This window comes from Rhododendron vialii, chromosome 1a (assembly GCF_030253575.1).
Source record: "Rhododendron vialii isolate Sample 1 chromosome 1a, ASM3025357v1".
NCBI lineage: Eukaryota > Viridiplantae > Streptophyta > Magnoliopsida > Ericales > Ericaceae > Rhododendron > Rhododendron vialii.
In genome coordinates this window covers 48,316,632-48,336,893 of record NC_080557.1, presented here as the reverse complement: position 1 = coordinate 48,336,893, position 20,262 = coordinate 48,316,632, and the positions used below count along the sequence as shown (strand labels likewise).

At 38.5% G+C, this 20,262-nt stretch overlaps 3 protein-coding genes and 1 pseudogene across 3 annotated transcripts; 3 read left to right on the top strand and 1 right to left on the bottom strand.

Moving 5' to 3' along the window:
- Positions 1–618: 618 nt before the first annotated feature.
- LOC131305531 (uncharacterized) lies at positions 619–1,402 on the top strand. The gene has a single exon (XM_058332414.1). It carries the CDS (start codon positions 638–640, stop codon positions 1,172–1,174), a length of 537 nt encoding a protein of 178 aa, XP_058188397.1. The 5' UTR covers positions 619–637; the 3' UTR covers positions 1,175–1,402.
- A 3,370-nt stretch (positions 1,403–4,772) lies between these two features.
- Positions 4,773–5,547, top strand: LOC131304530 (uncharacterized protein At5g01610-like). The gene has a single exon (XM_058331783.1). The coding sequence runs from the start codon at positions 4,924–4,926 to the stop codon at positions 5,455–5,457; it is 534 nt and encodes a 177-aa protein (XP_058187766.1). The 5' UTR covers positions 4,773–4,923; the 3' UTR covers positions 5,458–5,547.
- A 4,785-nt stretch (positions 5,548–10,332) lies between these two features.
- On the bottom strand, positions 10,333–11,340 carry LOC131324024 (protein SENESCENCE-ASSOCIATED GENE 21, mitochondrial-like). The gene is made up of 2 exons (XM_058355856.1): positions 11,052–11,340; positions 10,333–10,753 (listed from the first exon to the last, which is right to left on the bottom strand). The coding sequence occupies exons 1-2, from the start codon at positions 11,123–11,125 to the stop codon at positions 10,537–10,539; spliced, it is 291 nt and encodes a 96-aa protein (XP_058211839.1). The 5' UTR covers positions 11,126–11,340; the 3' UTR covers positions 10,333–10,536.
- Positions 11,341–15,031: 3,691 nt separating this feature from the next.
- LOC131332391 (U1 small nuclear ribonucleoprotein A-like) lies at positions 15,032–18,565 on the top strand (annotated as a pseudogene).
- Positions 18,566–20,262: the final 1,697 nt, after the last annotated feature.

Sequence of the window (20,262 nt, the reverse complement as noted above, 5' to 3'; positions counted from 1 at the left end):
TGTGAAATGAAACCGTTTACACTAATGAATAAGTTAGCGTGAAGAAGTTGTTGATTATGAATTGTTAGTTATTCACCCTAATCAATAATAAGTTGTTAAATTAGTGTGAACGAGATGCAATTTTAGTTGTTGATTGTGAGTGAAATTATGTGAATAAGTTGTTAATTAATGTGAACTAGATGCTAAAATGTCAAATTTTATTTGATTAATGTGAACATGCAATTTTCACACAAATTAATAAAAAAAATTAGCGTGAATGGGATAAATTGCCTGAAACAGAGAAATTTTCCGGTGCCCGGTGATATAGCCCACGTGATACCTGCTTAGTACATTTGGGTTGTCCATTACATTTTTTGACGACTCGGATTAAAACTTTATTTCCCCTCTTACCCCAACGTTTTCCCTATCTTTTTTCTCTCTTCAAATTCAAGCCATTCAAAAATGCAATGGACGATTTAGATGCTCTGAGCAGACACCACGTGATTACGTGATACCCATCCCTTACTGAAAATTTTCTCATGAAAAAACATACGTGCTGTCACCCGTCACTGTTAGGTCTCCACTTGTTTATGCACCAACTTTCCACCCCACCCCACCCCCTCTTTAATCTTTATGCATATAAAACAAAACCAAACCCATGAATCCGATAGTCGGCGATCAGATTTCTAGAGAGAGAGAGAGAGAAATGGATTGCACAACTTTTATTGCCCTGTTCCTCCTATTTGTTTCTGCTGCCGCCGCCGAGGAGACTCTGTCGGCGTACGAAGTTCTCCAGCAGTTCGATTTCCCAATTGGCCTACTCCCGAAAGGCGCGACGGGGTACGAACTGAACAACTCGACCGGGGATTTCAAGGCGTACTTGGGGGAAGGGACGTGTAGCTTCTCGCTGGAGGGTTCGTACGACCTCAAATACAAATCCAGGATCAAAGGTAAGATTTCCAAAGACAAACTTACGAAACTTTCCGGTGTTAGTGTGAAGGTTCTGTTGTTCTGGTTCGATATTGTGGAGGTGAGAAGGAGAGGGGAGGAGCTGGAGTTTTCGGTGGGGATTTTGTCGGCGAGTTTCGGGATGGAGAATTTCTTGGAGTGCCCGCAGTGCGGTTGCGGATTGAACTGTGTTAATCAGCAAGGGAGGAGGAATGTCAAGTTGAATCGGTTTGTGGCTTCTTCTTAGTTGTTTTCTCTTAATTTCTTACAAGTTTTTTGGTTCTCATGTTCTTGTTTTATGAATCTCTACTGTCGCTGTAACGTCCTACGTACTAGTACTTTATTTACGAGAAACACAAATGAGGAAATCAAGTCTTACTCATAGCTTTGGGTGAAAATAACGGACATCCTTTGACATTTGAAAAAAGTTCCAGATCGACAATCCCTTCAACTTTATATCTGTTCGTGTTCGATCTTCTTTGTTCCCTTTCTTGTTTCCCTTATCAACCTACGATTTGAGATAGAATGAATGGACTTTGTTATAGGAAACACACCGGTCGCTAAATTTGCCACAATTTGTTGCCATTTCTTTTCTCAAATTTTGGCAAAATATTTGGCAAAGTTGTCATTTTTTTATTGTGAGAGAGGGAGGGTGAAATGAGAATGGCAAAAGACAAATTGGCATACATGGGTGTAGCTAGGGGTGTAAATGAGTCGAGCTTTACAGTATTGAAGCTCACTAAACGAGCTTAAAACTCGAATTTGGCTCGGTTGTAAACGAGCGGAGCTAAGCTAATTTACTTAACGAGCCGAACTTATACAAACGAGCCGAGTTTTTGTGAGCCGAGCCGAACTTCTGACTGTCGAGCTCGGCTCGTTTAGTTAATGGGCCCAAAACTCAAGTTTGAGGTCGGCTCAATTACTAAAAGAGTTGAGCCGAGTCATGAATTGCTCGCAAGCATCTCAGTTCGTTTGGAGCCCAAGGAGAAGCACCCTTTCTATGTTTTTTTTTTGCCAAATGATACTTTTCTTTTTTGATCCGCAATGATACTTTTCATTACCCACAAATGCGAATGACAATGAAAAAATAGCATTCTTTTGTGTGGATGCTCTTGTGACATCTTCCAGTAACTTTAATTCAACTCTAGTTTATGAATACGCCTCTCTACATTTTTTTTTTTTTTTTTGAATAACAAAAGGGTAGGAGGGGGCGAACGGCGTAGCAACCCCCTTGGTCGTGACCATAGGGGCTCCCAACCTGCTGTGGAATGTCCGGTTAGAGCCATAGCTACTGTCCGAGAGGACAGACCGTCACCACAGCATCACCTAGGCGCACAGCTGGCACAGAACCCTCCATGCGTCCCTCCAGCTCATATATTTTTTTGCAACTGGAGGGGCTCGAACCCGAGTGCACATGGAAGGAGAGGCACTTAAGCCCATCACCTGTGCCAACTGGGCTACCACCATGATGGCCCTCTCTACATTTGAGTAGGGCGTGATTACATGCATGCTTTATTATACGGATAATTGTAGCTCAAACGTCATATTTTGAGGAAAACATAAAAGGTTCTCTCATAAATCATAATATAAGCTCATGAGCTCAGAGAGAAAAATCCGTACCACCGCCGCTTCTTTGTTCAAAAACTACGATACCGCACACATATCTTATCGTCTCCTCTGAAAAACCGTTCGTATTCTATCCTGTATTCTTTTTTATAGAATTTTCACGATACGGTAACGTATTCTACGATACATAGGTGTATCCTAATACATATATATATATAAAACACCACATAGCGGTGTTTCGAAAACTCTGATCCGCGCGTCCATGAGTCTGGACCTGTTCGTATATATTGAGCTCGTAATGGTACCTCGCAATTCAAAAGTCTCTCTACGGCTGAAGAATGAGCGTGTTCTTGGGCCATCGTAGAAACATAGATAGGGTCGACGACGGAACGAACAACGAAACTTTACGACAGCTTTTTCGTACACATTCACTTGCAGGACCACGCGTTTATCTTTGTTTTTATCTTAGCTACTCCTAGCTTCTTAATGGAGGCGGATTCTCTGCCGTCTAACTGCAGAAAGTCCTGCAGTTCAATTACAGCCGTTCATCTTTACATCTAACAGTCCAAACTTTTTAAAATTTTTTTTAAATCTCGACTGTTAAAAATTTCATCCGACGGTTGCGAACACTCTAACCACACTTCTGCCGTCCACGTTTGGACTGCAGACAAGCCTGTTGCTTCTTAATTTACGTGCTTGCTTTGGGTAAATTTATTGCTTGAATTCATGAAGTGGGCAGACAAATTTTATACTCCTACTAGTGGAAAAATAAAAATAAAGGCGTTGAGTACTTTTTAGAACTCATCTGGCAGACTGCCACGAGAAACGTGAAACCACGTGGTTGGGTAGCTGATTAGATAGAGCTCATCCAGTGGTCACATAACGCGCATACGGATGCGGGTACAGAAGCGCGAACGAAAATGTTTAAGCATTTTTGAAAAACTCCACCAAACTAGAATACATGAATGCGAGAATTGAGAATGTGAGCGCAGACTGATGATTGAGTGCAGGAGCGAATGTCATTTTAACAGATTATGCGACTGAGCATAGAATCATCAAGCTCCCTGCTACAACATCCATCCCTGCGACAACAAACTCAACTGCCTGCTGCATCAAAATACCATGAAGTTCAGGTATTTATGAGATATTGATGTGTGAGTTCAGGGTGTCTTTCTAAAATTCTCTCTTTCTTTTCATTTTACTTGCTCGTGACGGTTAAATCATTGTCTGACATTTGATGTGAAATTGAAAATAGTTTTGTTATTTTTGTGCTAAATTTGACTTAAAGCCATTGTTTGGCATTTGAAAAGGCCAATTGTTGTAGATTTTTTTTTTTTTTGACATCTCATAACGGAATGGGGTAAATTAAAAAAAAATATCGACAAAATATTATGCATAACATCCCAATATTTTCTTCACATAATTGTTGTAGATTTTTTTTGACACCTCATAACGGAATAGCGTAACTTAAAATAAAATAATCGATAAAATATTATGCATAACATCTCAATATTTCATCACGTGTAGCATGACTCACTGTTTACCAATTTTTCCGTCGATCGAAATCGACAGACATTTCGGGAAACAAAGCCAACAACAAAAATAAGGGTGAATTTGACCATGTCTCCCCTAGACGGATCCGTGGTTCCACGCCGTATTTCAGGACTTCACCGGAAGAGAAATGACAGTCGAGTCAAATGTGAGATTGGTGATAAGAAAGAAGACGAATGGAAGAAACTTCCATTAATCTTCAACGATTGATCTATCGCTGTGAGCGACACATTGAAGATCCTAAGTTAAACTTAGAATATGAAATTCTACTCCTACTCCTAATTATAACCCGAATGGGTTAGTAGTGCCAAAAATTAAGACAAATAAATATAGACTTTGATTTGTTGGAGAGGAATTACAATGAAGTCTTAAAAGACTATTTATAGAAAACAAAAACGTAGGAAATAACTTCTTAACTTCTCCACTAGTCTTCATTCAATCATTTGCTTCCACTAGTCGAAATAACTTCCCACTTCCTTTCAAATGTGTAGGAACACGACAAATGTTTTTTTAACTTCCACATGTGAAGGAACAAGCCAAGTGTCCTGCATTTCATTAAAATAGAAACAAATAAAAGAAATAAAAATTAGTTATATTATTAATAAAATATGAAGCATTCTCATAATTGTCGCTTTTTAGTTGATAATCGATAGGCGGTTAGTTAAATATGACGTAAACACTCACGACACTTTTAACTTATTAAATGACCATTTTTTGCTATTTAGCATTGGAACTGCATCAAATTGACCGACAAATCCAATTTTCCAACCCCCCTTCACTCCCACTCCCACTCCCAACAAACCATAATTTCTCCATCTTGACACAGAGAGAGAGAGAGAGAGAGAGAGAGAGAGAGAGAGACTAGGCGATCCTCCACCGATGTCTTCACAGTTTGCTCATTGCCTCTTCCTACTCCTTGTACTCACTCTCTCAACCTCATCCTCCTCCGCCGCCGCCGTCAATGACACGCTCACGGCGTACGAAGTCCTAGAGGAATACGATTTCCCCATCGGTCTTCTCCCACAAGGCGTCACCGGCTACGAACTGGACACGTCAACAGGAAAATTCTCGGCTTACTTGAACAGCAGCTGCACATTCACCATCAGCAGCTACAAGCTCAAGTACAAGTCCACAATCACGGGCGTCATAACCACGGACAAGCTGTACAAGCTGAGCGGAATCAGCGTCAAAGTACTCTTCTTCTGGCTCAACATTGCTGAGGTCATTCGCGATGGGGACGAGCTCGAATTCTCCGTCGGAATCACCTCCGCCGATTTCTCCGTCGATGGCTTTGACGAGTGCCCGCAGTGTGGCTGTGGATTTGATTGTGACGACGTCAGTGGAGGAAGAATGAGATCTAGGAGAGCGACTATTTTCAATTTGTATCGTGTTTTATCTGATTTGTTGAACTGATTTCTTATCTATGCTGACAATGCTGTAACCTGCATGTGTTTTGGAACTGAAATTTGTGCTGTTCGATCGGAATATGCCTTTTTTCCACAAGTGGTACGACTGTTTGTTGGTCAATTCTGTTAGTTTCATCTAACAGTCAAGACAAGATGAGCCTCAACAGAGGTTGAATTGGTCTTTTTGCCTAGTATTTTTTTATATTAACAATAACTAAGAACCACTAAAAAAAAAAAAAATTCCGCTATTTACTCGCCCCTACTTTGATTCACAACCAAAGACTTAACCAGATCCCACACGTTTTGTTTATAGTAACATTTTCATCCTTATCAAAAATTCTTTGAATTTCTAATTCCAATCAATCCCATTCAGCTCGGAGAAATTAAGAGTCATTTTGTTTTCAGTTCTCACTCTCCCTCTTATATGCATCTCTACTCACGAATTTTCCACCACCAATCACTGCTGACACCGACACCTACGAGGTACTCGTTGCACATACGAGTACCCCGTGGGTCTTCTTCCAACACAGATCACAGGTCACCCGCCAATTTTCAGTTTACTGAAAAGGACAGTGCAGTTTCACAGCGGATGCATATATATCCAAGTTTAAAGAGAACATAACGGGTGATCATACCCACCAGTTATGTTCGCCAGTGAAGTCCATCTTTGGATGGGTGAGAAAAAAACGAGGTTATAGGCTTTGGGTTAGAATTGTCACGTAGTGGGGAAAGACATGTCAATTAGGACTTTTGCAAAGTCTTCAATGTAGAAGAAAAGATGATCACTGCTCCGAAAGAGGTACGGTATTACAAGAGAAACCAACCGGTCCCGCGAGTGAAGTTTCGACGTCACGAGGAATTTTCCGTCCAATTAAGATATGCATGTTCATTTCTCCAAGTTATCTGCACAACTTGGAGAATTTGCTTTGCTCTTAGAATTAAAGAAATTACGGAGAACCGACTGAACGTCACCTCACTATGGAAGGAACGAGTTTAAGAAGATGATTCATCCTCGACAACTTTCTTACAAAAACCTTCTACCGACATTGATTGGTGTATGACACTATTCGTCAAGAATGGCTTTCCTTCATTCTCGTGTTTTGACTAAATAGTCAAATGCCCTCAGCAGCGTCTGTCCGTCGCAATCCTTCTCCTTCATAACTTCCTTGCAATTTTTGTGGTGCAAGAATGTTTCATTTAGCAACATGATCAGTGTCCAAAAGGGTACTCAACTCTATAGTGTTAGAAATTTGCAGAGTTACAAGCCCTAATTTCTTGCTCCAATCCATGGCATGTGAAATAAACTTAAAACCTAAGCTCATACCTGTGAAAGACGAAGACGCCATAGATGAGTGATTTTGATCTCTAGATGGCCGAAGAAGATCAAGCCTCTTAAAGGCACCAGGTATTTCCCTGAGAGGAGTAGCTACTCCCTTTTCCTCTTCTTCTCAACAACCGTGTGTATCTCAATGGGCTAGACACACATATATATGAAGATGAGAGTAGGATCTCCTCTTGTGCTTATAAAATGGCCCAGCCCATTATGAGTCCAAATTAACCATATAGCACCAGGCCCACACTTAACAAAATACATACTTACAAAATTAGGCGCATCAAAATAACCCACTATAAAAATGGTGATCACTAACCAAATGGGTCTAAACAAATACTCCGATATATTTGATAGTCGAACTAATCCAGAACATTTTAACATAAATCAATATGCTAGTCCACAAAATTGGAATAAATCTAACATATAGGGCAAGGGGAAAGGGGAGGAGGAGGAAGAAGGCCCTCCTTAGCTTTGCAGGCAATCAAATTCACGCATTTATTAGATTCCCTTTTACACGAAGAGACTATTCTATTATAATCCTCTAAAAGTGCCTTAAAAATGCGAGGAAGTTATGAAGGTGAAGTATTTCGATGAACAGACACTGCTGAGGGCATTTGACTGTTTAGTCAAAAATAATAATGAGAGAAAGGCATTCTTGACGAAGAGTGCCAAAAACCGAGCAGCGTCGATGGGGGGTTTTTGCAAGAAAGATGTCGAGGATCAAACATCTTAAACTTCCACATGGATATTGACTAAATTCTACTACGTACTGCTGTTACTTCTGGATCTAATTTATGTTGGTTGTACTTTATTTTGGCTGATTGGAATGCAGAAGCATGTTGAACTATTATTGATTGTTACTTGAATTGATTGGGAAGCATGTTTAGCTTGAATTTCAATTTGGTGCCCTGTTTGTAATCCCCAGATTTGGGGGAGCGGTAGCTCAGTCTTGAGGGGCCGATCGACTGGTGTTGTGAGTGCTTATTCCCACATTTGACTGAGAACTAGAGCCTCAGTTGGAATATTTAATGCCCACCCTAGTTTGTTGACACCTTTTTACTAGGGTTGCTCAAAAAATCCGGTGAACCGTGAAATCGGATCGGACCGAACCGATCCGTACCTTTTGAATTTTGTCCGTGGATTAATGGTCCGGACATGGATTGAAAAATTAAAAAACCGTGACTCGCGATTCAGTCCACGGATTTTCATTACGAAATCGTGAATTAACCGAACCGGACCTTGAGAATTTATTATAAATAATTATATATATATGTCTACACATAAATAAAATGTTTATATTTCTGTTATAACTTAGTTAATTTGTATGCTAGAGTTTCATTTTACTGTAATCTAATTTCGCTTCATTCATTATTTGCAGCTCTACAAAATGTTTCACTTCATCCAATTCTAGAGTAACACTCTTGCCGGTTGCCGTGCCTTGCATTTTGATGAAAGATCTTTGGTGTTTTTTTTTTTGTTCCACTTTGTTGTTTGGTTTTAATGAACGTTTGGAAGACTAGAACTGCACGTATTGTTTTCATTTGGTGTTTGCTTTCATTTGGTGTAATGCTTTAGTCTGCGAGATAATATATGCTAGTGTTTAATTTTTGCTTACTTATGTACCAAAATTTGTGGACAAAACCGTAACCGATCCGCAAGTCACGGATTGGATTGGAACTGAACCGTAGACTTTCGGTCCGGAAACGGATTTCATTTTCAAAAAACCGTGACTAGCGGTTCGGTCCTCGGATTCTTAAAAATCCGAATCGAACCGGACCGGACCACGAGCACCCCTACTTTCTACTAATATATAGATATAGTAGTATCTTTTAAGCCAAGTGTTTGCGTGGGTCAAAAAAGATCTCTGGCTAGACGGGTCGGGAATTGCACTGTTTGTTGTTTTCCTACCGTTTTTGAGCAGGTTTATGTAGGCCGAGTAGTATCAACGTGTATGCTATATGGTAAAGATATTTTGACGAAAACGCTTACGTGTTCAATGAAATAAGTTTTTTTTCTTTCAGGAAAATGTTATCCAAGTAAATACAGTTTGAAGTTGCTTTTAGTGGGAAAATGCATTAGGTGGATTGCTTCTTCTATCGACAAGTTTGAAGTTGCTTGCAGTGGGAAAATGCATTAGGTGAAAATGCATTAGGTGGATTGCTTCTTCCATCGACAAGTAAATACAGTTTGAAGTTGCTTTCAGTGGGAAAATGCATTAGGTGGATTGCTTCTTCTATCGACTTTTCCATCTTCGAAGTATGTATAGTAATATTTGAAAGGGCAAAGTTTATTTTGACCCCCTGTGATATGGGCTATGTGCGGATACACCTCTTATGGTTTAAAAGTGTGCACATAATCTTTTGCGATTTTGAAAATGTGCGGATAGACCCCTTGCCATCATATTTTTTATCCATATTAACGGACACAATATTAAAAGACCGATATATCCTCATCATCTCCCTTGATTCTTCTTCTTTTTTAAATCTAACCCCACCATCCCCTATACCAAAAATTGAATCCAAATCGTTGATATTGTAGAGTTTACTACATCTATGCCAAAATTCAAGTCAATCAAAAAACGAAAATCTCATGGTTGAATCAATTTTGTTATGAAATTAAAATTTTCAATTTGAATTTACCACAAATTAGATCACTGGGTTATTGATGCCTGATCGGGATGAATTTTTATAGAGATACTATATTCTTTATTTAATTTATTATGAACGACTAAGATTACATTCTAGAGACGTGTGAGATATATCTCCGTTAATATGGATAGAAAACATGACGGCAGGGGGTCTATCCACACAATTTTAAAACTACAGGAAATTATGTGCACACTTTTAAATCACATGGGGTGTATCTGCACATGGCCAAAACCACAAGTGGTGGAAGTAAACTTTGCTCAAGAGTGACCATTAGGATTAGAATCCTTGGATCTTTGAGGTGTGAATTAGGATGGCACTTATCTGGTCCAATTGCATAGCTTTCCTAGGAATTCCCGTAAAACTTGGAATGTTTAATCCTTATTCCCGTAGAGATAAGCTTATCCCCGTAGTTGTAGGAAGCCGTTACAAGAGACACCTTGTACTCCTAGGACCCCTTTGGGGCGGTTCATTCAATCACCATAATGACTTCTCGTGTTTGACCATGTAAGGTGTAGGTGCATGCATGTACCGGGCTGACACTAATCGCTCAAATTTATATTACCAATATATTACCTTTAGGTAATCCGGACTACTATCTTTTTGTTTTAATTTCCTCTCCAAGCTTGACTTTAGTCCTTTACCGGAAGATAAATTGTGTATGTCAGTTTGCTATCAATCGATTGCTTTATTCTACAGGACAACCTAATTTCAATTTTTCACTATATTTTTTTTTGGAGCTGAAGCTTTTGAGTATCTCAATTTCAATTTGCTCACCACCATCTTATTTATTAGAGCACATGTGATTTTCGACTCTGATTGAAACAGCTAAAATTGAAAAGATGAGAGAAAGTCGAGATGCGCGCAATACATACAGTTATATTAAAAAAATGACTGAAAGGTATCCAGAAAACCAACATCGCAATTGGTAAATTTTATTCAAATGGTAAACCAATTTCGGGCAATGGAAAGAACAAAAGACCCCAGAAACCATAACAATCCCTCACGACAAGGCACAGAGGAGGAGTCTACTATAACATTAATCCATCTCTTCGAAAGCGAAGAAACGGAATGAATATGATTTCCGAGCGATCACCATCTTTCCTATTCAGTTTCGTCTAACGTTGTTCTTCAAGAGCATCTCCCGTAAGTCAGCAACGTCAATCGTGTCGGCATGGGACTCTGGCCTGTAGTATCCCGTCACCGGGTCCGGTACCCACGAAGATGTCTTCTTGGTTGTTTCTTCCCCTCCTTTCTTCGCCATCACGCTGCCTCCCCTCACGGAAGCCGATGCAACACCTTGTGATGCCGCTGCGTATCCCCGCCTGTACACACAAAATTGGATTTTAAATTCAATATTCAATACACAATATTGAATATATCTTATTAATCCTACCTAAAAATGCAATAAAGCATGGAAATTATTGACTTTTCCAGAATATACTTGTACGTGCAATATTCGTAGAAAATGGAAAATACTCCATATGCTGATTTAGTACTGTAATTGTTGTTATCTTCCGGTTTCCTCTGTTTTTTCGTTTCCTTTTTCTCCGTATTGTAGAAACAGAGAGCAAAAAACGGGTAACATCAAAGAGAGAAGATTGAGGAATATGCGGTAGCTACCTGCTAACGGCGACGGAGATTCTGTCAACCACGAAAGCGGAGAGCAGCTTGGCGTTCGAGAGAGATCGAGCCATTTCTGCTTGTGTAGGAGTATAATAATATGTTTATGCGAATTGGAGAAAAGAAAATTGAAGGCTACTGCGAAAAGGCTTGTGGATTCTTCTTCTATGGAAAAACCTTTCGCAGCAGCTAATGAATCCTCTCTCTCTCTCTCTCTCTCTCTCTCTCTCTCTTTCTAGAAGGGTACCTCTCGTGTTATGAAGAGATCGTTATAATATGAGGGAGAGTCAGAGGCGATTGCAGAGTTTATATAGGGGGGGAGAGAGAGAAATTTCCAACGCGTGGTTTTCCAATGGGGCCCCGTCAAACTCGGCATCTAATCGCGTAAAGTTGTGTGTCACTGGTTGACGCAAAGTCGTGGAGGCTAACGGCTTCCACTTCTTTTCTAGAATACAGCAGTAGAGATACACTTATGCACGGAGCCTTTTTAAACCAGCTTTTCTCAAATTTGCGTGATTTCGGCCATGCATTTTGCCCATCAATTTCAGCTTTGAATGGATCGTCCAAAATACTTTAGATGTTTGAAATTCGCCTCTATAAACAACTATTTACAAAAAGCTCCGTAAATTATTACTCCGTATTTTTTCATAGGAGTAATATACTGTAAGTCTTTTTTTAAATGTTTTTAGCTTCTATGTTAAATTGATTGTTTTTTTCTGGATAAAGTTTACCAAGAAGTTATTCTTTTCAAATTTGTTACTACCTTCACAATCCGTTCACGTGAGATGAACTCTGCAAAAATAAAGAATTTGACTTGGAATGAAAGACTTCACCAAAAACTAATATTGCTAAAACATTCCATACATACCTTCTGGATAGATTATTCATTACTCGCGGTATTTGTTCCAAGACCTTCCTCCAACGTTGTGTAGAATCTCATTCACAAATACCCAAAACAAACCAAAAGTTTTATGTGCGTCTACTTTAATAAACTCCCTTTACTGTTCAAATTTATCGAAAACCAATCATTTTAACTAATCTTGGATTCACTGCATGATTTGTTAGATCATTAATTTTAAGATCTCAAAATTAATCGAGATGATTGTAAGTTCCTTCGATCATATAAAATAAATAACCCCATTAAAATATGTAGTGATAAAATCGTGGGGCCAATCCCATTAAAATATGTGGTGGTAAAATCCGTGGGGCAAAATTCGTGAAGCCGCCCCATTAAAATATGTGGTGGTAAAATTCGTGGGGCCCTTGAAGCCAGAAATGCCCCAAATACTAATTTTACCCGTGAATTTCTCAGTCAAAGGTCTTCTTGATTACACTTTCATGATTGCAACTAATTTTAATAATCACATGTAAAATGAACACAATCGGACGGTTGAGCTACTCACTACTTTTCCACTACCAATCGGTATTAACGTGTCATTTTTGTAAACAGTGCGAAGAAGCTTCGATGATAGCAACAATGGGGTGAGCTGGCCGAATCTTTCAAATGGGCGATGAATTCTCCTCTCTCAGCCGTCGGACTGTTTCTCCCTGCCTCCCACTAATATCATGACATCACTGGCGTCCGTCCACTTTGTCCTCGTGCTTTACAAACAAGGCCGGAGGCACCCGAGGGATTGGCGAAATTGTTTTGTTTAACACTTACGGGTTTGAGAAATGTTAAGTGCAAAGAAAATAGACAAAGAAAAAATCTTTAAAGTGTATATGAACGGTCCAGATTTACTGTGCATCTGGACCGTTCATATACACTTTAAGGGTATTTTCTTTGCCCATTTTCTTTGTCCTTAGCACAGCCTCCGGATTTGCTCACTCTTAATAATTCAAGATTCGATCCTTTTTACAAGTAACACTTCAGCCAGCCACCTTAACCTCGCGCATAAACGTGTTAAACCTGGGCCACTTTACCCTCATGAAAGTTTGTACAAAATGAGCACAAACTGACATGAAACATATTGTATTATAAGAGTACTAGTGTTTGCCCGTACCTACGGCATTACGCACCCCGGTTGGAATTGTCCGTGCCTAAAGCACTTGCTAGCTAGTAGCTCAAACACTAAATCGATTTATTAGTGTGTAGTATGTGATCCTCTTCTTGGTGGTACGAAAGAGAATTACTCATGCTTACGGCACTCCCCAACTAAACTTTTAAGCTGGCTATAAAGAACTATCAATTTGCGTATAGGGTTTTGAAATTGGAAGATCGGTGACATTTGTGCAATTACTACAAAAAAAATGTGAGCACTTACATTACATTTGCAAAGTTCTTTGTCAACCATTGGATCAAATAAATCTCAGCTATTCTTTCAATTTGTGTTTGTGTGATCCTCACACCTTTGTGTTTTATTAGATAAATTATATTATTATTATTATTATTATAAAAAGGAAAGAAAAAAAAAGGAAGATACGCGCGCCGCGGACCGTTTTTAAAGAAGATTCTCGAATGTCAGACTAAAAGAAAGGCCAAGGATAAGGTCATCGCATCTCCATCAAAGCAAGCCAAAGGCCGAACAGTTGGTTGGTTTCTTGCTTTTGTGCTTATCTTTTTTTTTTTTTTAATCATTCATGCCTATCTTCTTGCTTCTAGATGAATGTTTACCAAATCAGTAGATGGTAGTAAATGTCGTAAAGCTTTGGTTTTATGTTTCAAAAATAACTTTTCATTGGGCACTTTGATAAAAAGTTCAATTGCTAAACAATTTATTTTTCCGACGTTTGACTTTCAGGAAAAAACATTAGAAGGGGAATTCAATGAACCCCTCGTAACCTAAGCAAAAATCCATCAGATTGGATAGGGTAAAGGGGCATCATTAATATGTAAACATGTCACCTATATAATAAGCGAGAAATGGGCCGTTAAAAAAAAAAAAAAAAAGAGAGCGAGAAATAGAGTTATAATCTCCCTCTTTATTACTAATAATTTATTGTCGTTATTTGCAACAAAGATATGCCAATTCAAGAATATGCGTGCCATTTACTGCGACAAAGTCACAATAATTCAGGAGTTTGCATTAAATAATTTGCATGCTAATTCGATAGCTAAATAAACATACTGTATAAAGCAATATTGTAAGCGATTCACCGAACAATAATTCCACGATGCAACATCACAACAAAAATTTACAAGTTTAACGGGTTTCGTCTCTTCCTCTTTCATTAGGTTTCCACCTACAAAGCGTGCGTGGAATCTATAGACCTAAACAAATTAACACACTTTTAGAATTCCGGAGGGACCCACTAAGAACAAAACTTCACAAATGCAAGCCTTACAAATTAATTCTCGACACATAATGAGAGTTGTGCATTCATTCTTTACGAGTTCTCTCCTCTCTTTTTTCGAAATGGCAAAAATTTATTAAGAAACTTAATAGGAGTACATTAAGGAGAGGAGAGGGGAAGGAATCCAATCAAAGGTTGAAAAATGGGTTGAGGCCAAAACACCTGAGGGCCAAAGCCCAAAAAATCGGGCCAAGCCCAAACACTTGAGTTGCGCATTCATTCTCTATGAGTTCCTTTGCAAGTTCATTTCTCTAACCTTCTAAAACATTTTAGAAGGCCTCGTCAAGTGAGATGCTCTATTGGACTACGTTAATGAGATCGATTTTGATAACTTCTGTCTAGTGAGAGGAGGATAATATGCTAATAATTTCAAATAAGTTCAGATATCACAAAAATTAAAGATTTTCACGAATATCCATACGACTTTCTCATATAGCATATTTTACCTATTATTCTACAGAGGTTAGAATAATCCTCATGCGATTTGGGTTTTTATTTCCAGCACGAAAGCCATTACATAACTGGTGGCCCAAACCAACAGTTGGCCCGTTTAGCCTATCCAAAGTCGAGAGAGAAGAATTTCCTCACCTGTTAGGCCACTCGGAACAAATCACTGGAAAACTTCTCGCTGCTTCGTCGGAGTTCAAAGGTAGTAGGGTTTATTAGAATTTCAGAGCTAGAGACCCATGGCGGAGATGGCTACCGGCGGCGACGTTCCTACGAACATGACTATATACATCAACAACCTCAACGAGAAGATCAAGTTCGAAGGTACTCATTTCCCTTTCCCTATCGTCTTTTTTTGGACTTTTTGTTTTGCCCTAGTTCCAGTTTCTCTCTCGAACGGAGGTGTTTAAGTCTGAGTTTGATTTCTTTGTGTAAATTCTCTACCGCGGCCAATTTCTGTTATATCATGGACAGTTGTGCTTTTATACGGTTAGGATAACTTAATTATGCAGGCAAAACAGATCAATGCAAGTTATATTCTTCTTTTACCATGACATTGTTAGTTTATTTGAATGAGAGCATATGACGTTAGTGTCGACCATTAGCATCTACGACGATAAATATGGGGTTCATGATATAAAAAATATCTCCCTTTGATGACAATAACACCATCAGACAAATCAAATTTCATTTTCATCGTATAATTCTCATTTTAACTATGTAAGGGTCTCGTATGATGAGCCATGTGGTCGATGATTGAGCCCCATGGACCATAGTTAGTCTTGTTCCCAGGCAAGAATTGAACCCACTGAAGATGTTAAGAGTTAGGCGTGTGTGCCTTTCAGACAGTGACCTTGATTGGTTGCCATACGCAATAACTTGAATTTGGACAGCTTGCTTTTCAATATCACAAGCAATACCAAGCGCTACTGGTCTAGGATTGTTTATATAACTCTTATCTAAGGTTTGAGGTGACAGTCCATAACCAGTAACCTGTGGTCGGGCAGCTTGCTTTTCATAGTCATTAGCAATTCCGAGCACTTTTGCAAGTACCAGGCTCTATACAAGTTTGACTTTGTGCTGTTAATGGCTGATAGTGGACCTGTGAGTGGTCCTTTGAATGGTGGCCTAGCTATGTATTAGAGCTGGAGCTCCTTATTTTTTGATTTTTTCCCTCCTGCCGGCTCCGTTTGAGAAATGTTTACATTCGAGGAGACTCAATGGGAGCTAAGAAATCTGTCTCCTTGGTGGAACAGATACTTTATGATTGCGGTTGCAATGTTGTTTAGTTCACTTTGTTGACGTCTTGCCCAGGTCATTTTTTTGCTACAGTGCTCAACTAGCTTATTGTGTTCTCTCGTATGGTTGTTTTCTTTGCCCCTGTTTTGTTGCCTACTTGGCTCTATAGGACCAAATACTCAAGACAGGGACACCAGGTTTCCGGTAAGGTAACCAACTGACGCACAGATTTTGTGTTTGGACTGGCCTATTAAAAGAAAAGAGGTAATAAGGTCCCACATTGTGGGTTATTGGAATAAGAAATTTTGGGTGTGAGCTTGTTATAAAAGATCATTTCCATTTCAAGGTCATCTAATATTTGGCATGGCCATTAGGCTTTACTAATACAATATATAGGGTTCTCCCCCAACTAAGGTTCATCATTATGTCTGAGAACTGAAATAGTAAATTCTGAAGAGAAACTTAGTTGTATTTATGTCAAGTTAAAGTTATTGCAAACTTTAGCTCACTAAGCTACAAATATGCATTACATTTGTGTTCCGATAGTAGATGTTGAGTTTAGACTCCTATGGAAGTCAACGGGTAATTCTGAGCCCTATGTTGCTTATGTTGCACTTTCATGCCAGTTGACTAGTTGTTGACTTGTAGTCATGATGTGTAGGTGTGCGTGTGTGTGTTTGTGTTTGTTTTGCTCTCTCATATAGACGAATGACTAATAGTAATTTTTTTAAATTGCAGAGGATACAATATGCAAAGACAAAATCAGATGTAATAGCAAAAGCTGATGGTACTTTTGTTCCGAGAGAGAGAAAAAAGAGGCATGAGGAAAAAGGTGAGACATTATTGCACACATGCATGGAATACGCGTCTCTTCCTTCAATTTCTACGATGGTCTGAGTTCTCGATGGGTCGAGAAACTTTGCGGAGTTTTCTGAATGTTAACATGGGTTTCATTCCGGTATCTTGTTATAGTTATATTATGTACTTCACTCGCCATTTTATAAAAAGGTAAAGGGGAGTAATTGACAAGTAAAGATTGATGCCACTTTATGTCGTTCGAGTTAAGACTACTCAAATACAAGTAGACATATCGAAAAAGGATGATGGTAAGCTATCTTTTTAGTTATATGAGTTTTCATGCCTCTTTCTTTCAACAGGGAGGAAGCGAAAAGACCAACACGATGCAAATCTAGCTGGAATGGGTCAGAATCCTGCTTATGGCGGTACCTATGGTGCAGCTCCTCATGTAAGCATGTTTCCTGTTACCTTAGAAGTTCAAATTACTTTTGGAGTCATTTTTCAGAGAATGGTTTGGAATTAGTTTTATTGAGTTTGCATGCATATGTTTTATAAGGATTATTCTGAGAGTAAATCAGGTATTCTCGTTGTCACTACTATATTTATCCTTTAGATATCTATATGTTCTCCGTGCTACTTCATTTGTTTGGAAATTCAAGGTATAGTCCTTTTTCCCCTACGGTTGGTGTGTCCTGTCACACAGGAGCTTTCTGTGACAGTGACACCGTGCGGACTTCGAGAAAGGAAATAGGAATCAATGCGATATATTAGACAGTATAGTTATTGGGCACTTAATAATTTGGCTTAATATTTTATTGACTACGACTACACCTCATACGGATTTTTGACTCAGTGCTTGATTTTAGACTCCACTTTATGAAGTTGATATACTAACTGCTGTTCAGTACTCTACTTGCATGGAATGGAATGGATGCAATAGGTTTCTCCTTAGAATATTATGTGGTAGCTTTTGTTCATTCCTTGTAATTTTTTTAATATTTATGGATAATGTTGGTGTGTGTTTTGGAAGGACCTCACCTTTTCTGTCTCCTTCCACAATTTGGTGCAGTTATCACAAATACCATATATTGGTGGTGCAAAATCTGCCGTCCCAGAAGCTCCAGCTCTGCCAAATTAACATATTATTTGTTCAGAATCTTCCGCATCAGACCATTCCAATGATGCTGCAAGTGCTCTTCTGCCAATACCCTGGCTTTAAGGAAGTAAGAATGGTGGAAGCGAAACCGGGAATTGCCTTTGTTGAGTATGAGAATGAGATGCAATCCACATACGCAATGCAGGGACTCCAGGGTTTCAAGATATCACCTGAGAACCCAATGTTGTTTACCTACGCAAAGAAATAGATTAGATGAGCTTTTGAAACTGCCATTTTTGTTTTTTGGTAAACGGTCTTGCTATTGTCAGCCCAATGAGCTGACGATAAACACACTATAAGACAAGAAAACACGCATTTCTGTGTACTTTTTATACCCTTTAATACACATTTACACTCTCATTATTGTCAGCTCATTGGGCTGACAATAGTGAGAGTGGATGCACTTAAGAAGGATTAGCTCTGGACCGTCGTTAATCTGGAAAGATGTTGTGTAGTACCTATTTCCATCTTGCTTTGGCTGTTAGTATACTTATTTACTTATTGTAGTGTATTAAACCTTAGTTTTCCCTGTATATCTACTTTTTTTTATTAGCATATCTTGAAATCAGGTTAGTTCGACTAGCATATGTTTGTTTTAGTCTACATAAACTTTCCATTTTATTGGCAGTACTTCTATTTGTACAAGTACCAAACAGGCAAAGACGAACACAACATAATTGCGCAAGACAGTGACATGGGTCCGCTCAAAGTAATAGAGCTCGCTTGTTTAGTCAATTAATCATGTCGCTTGTGGATTATCATAATTGTCTTCTTCATAATGAGGGTGTGCAAGAGTTCGTCCCATAGGATTTGAATAACCGTCAACAATCCTAGCGATTCACATCATAGCTCGTAACAAGTGCTTGAAGCGACATGCTAGAAACTCGGGGAATTCAGGGAACCGTTTAAAAAGACGAAAGCAGCAGCATCATGGTTCAGGCAGATAATTTTGTTAATAGTTGAAGCTCCTGGTTCAGAAGGGTTCCAGGTTTGATGATTGAAACAAAATAGGGAAAAAAACTGAAATAGTCCTTGTAGTTAAGTATTTGTGTCAATTTGGTCCTTGTAGTTGTAATTAGCTCGATTTACACTCTGTACTTTTCATTTTGTTTCAATTTGGTCCAATTACTAACTTCCGTTAGTCCTTTAAACAACAAAATCATATGGCCCCCTTTTTTTGGGGTTAAAATAGACTAGTTAGGCTAAATAAGCCAACTGGCTTATTTTTATCCTTATTGAAATTTTTTTCGTATTTGTTAGTTTTTCGTCAATTTTTTTGGGGTTATTGCATCGTCATAATGAGAGAAATCTAAAAAGTAAAAATTATGATCGAAATCCATTTTTTTTTAATAGAGACCAAAAAATTGGCTTATTGACTTATTTTTGTCTTTATTCAAAAAAATTAGGTTTCGGTTGTAATTTTTTACTTTTTAGACTCCTCTCGTTATGACGATGCAATAATTTCCAAAAAAAATGACAAAAAACTAACAAATACGAAAAAAATTGAATAAGGACAAAAAAATAAACCAGTTGGCTTATTTAGCTGAATAGGGTTACTCATTCCCCTCTTGCCCTAATATACCTCTGAACCAAAACACAACTCATTCTTCCATTCTCCATTGATAAGGAGGCACTTGGGAAGAAATTTGATTATAATTTTCTACAAAAAGTTGCAATCGAATTCAGCATTTTCATGATCAGCCATGAGGCATCATAACCACTGATATTGTCTACATGTTCAACTTGTGGACAAATACTGAGATGCCTTTATTTTTTTTGCATAGTACTGAAAATGCACATAGAACCATGTCCAAAAGTCACAACATAATATAGATCCAAAAGTCACAACATGATAAATAACCATGTCCAAAAGTCAGAATATTATATAAACTCAGTTCCAAATTTACCATGTCATAACCTAATACATAGACATAACAAACCACTCAACTAGGTTACAATAAACCTAACTTAACAGCCCAAGTGGTTACAAAAAATAGTGCCCTGTCATTCCATTCATTTTCCTACACTTGGCCCATGTACAGATGTACTGATTCCTGACTAGGAATGTTGAAAAATAAACCTAAGCCAATTTTTTCGTCTTTATTAAAAAAAATTGAATTTCGATAATAATTTTTTACTTTTTAGATTCTTCTCGTCATGACGATGCAATAACCCCCAAAAAATTGACGAAAAACTAACAAATATGAAAAAATAATGAATAAGGACAAAAAATAAGGAAGTTGGCTTATTTAGTTGAACGGATCTGTTTTAACCCCA

Excerpts from the sequence above, each read along its gene's own strand:
- LOC131305531 (XM_058332414.1), top strand. The coding sequence starts at position 638 with ATGAATCCGATAGTCGGCGATCAGATTTCTAGAGAGAGAGAGAGAGAA.
- LOC131304530 (XM_058331783.1), top strand. The coding sequence starts at position 4,924 with ATGTCTTCACAGTTTGCTCATTGCCTCTTCCTACTCCTTGTACTCACT.
- LOC131324024 (XM_058355856.1), bottom strand. The coding sequence starts at position 11,125 with ATGGCTCGATCTCTCTCGAACGCCAAGCTGCTCTCCGCTTTCGTGGTT. Across the intron at positions 10,754-11,051 it reads ATCTCCGTCGCCGTTAGCAG|GCGGGGATACGCAGCGGCAT; the intron begins GTAGCTACCGCA and ends TTGTGTGTACAG.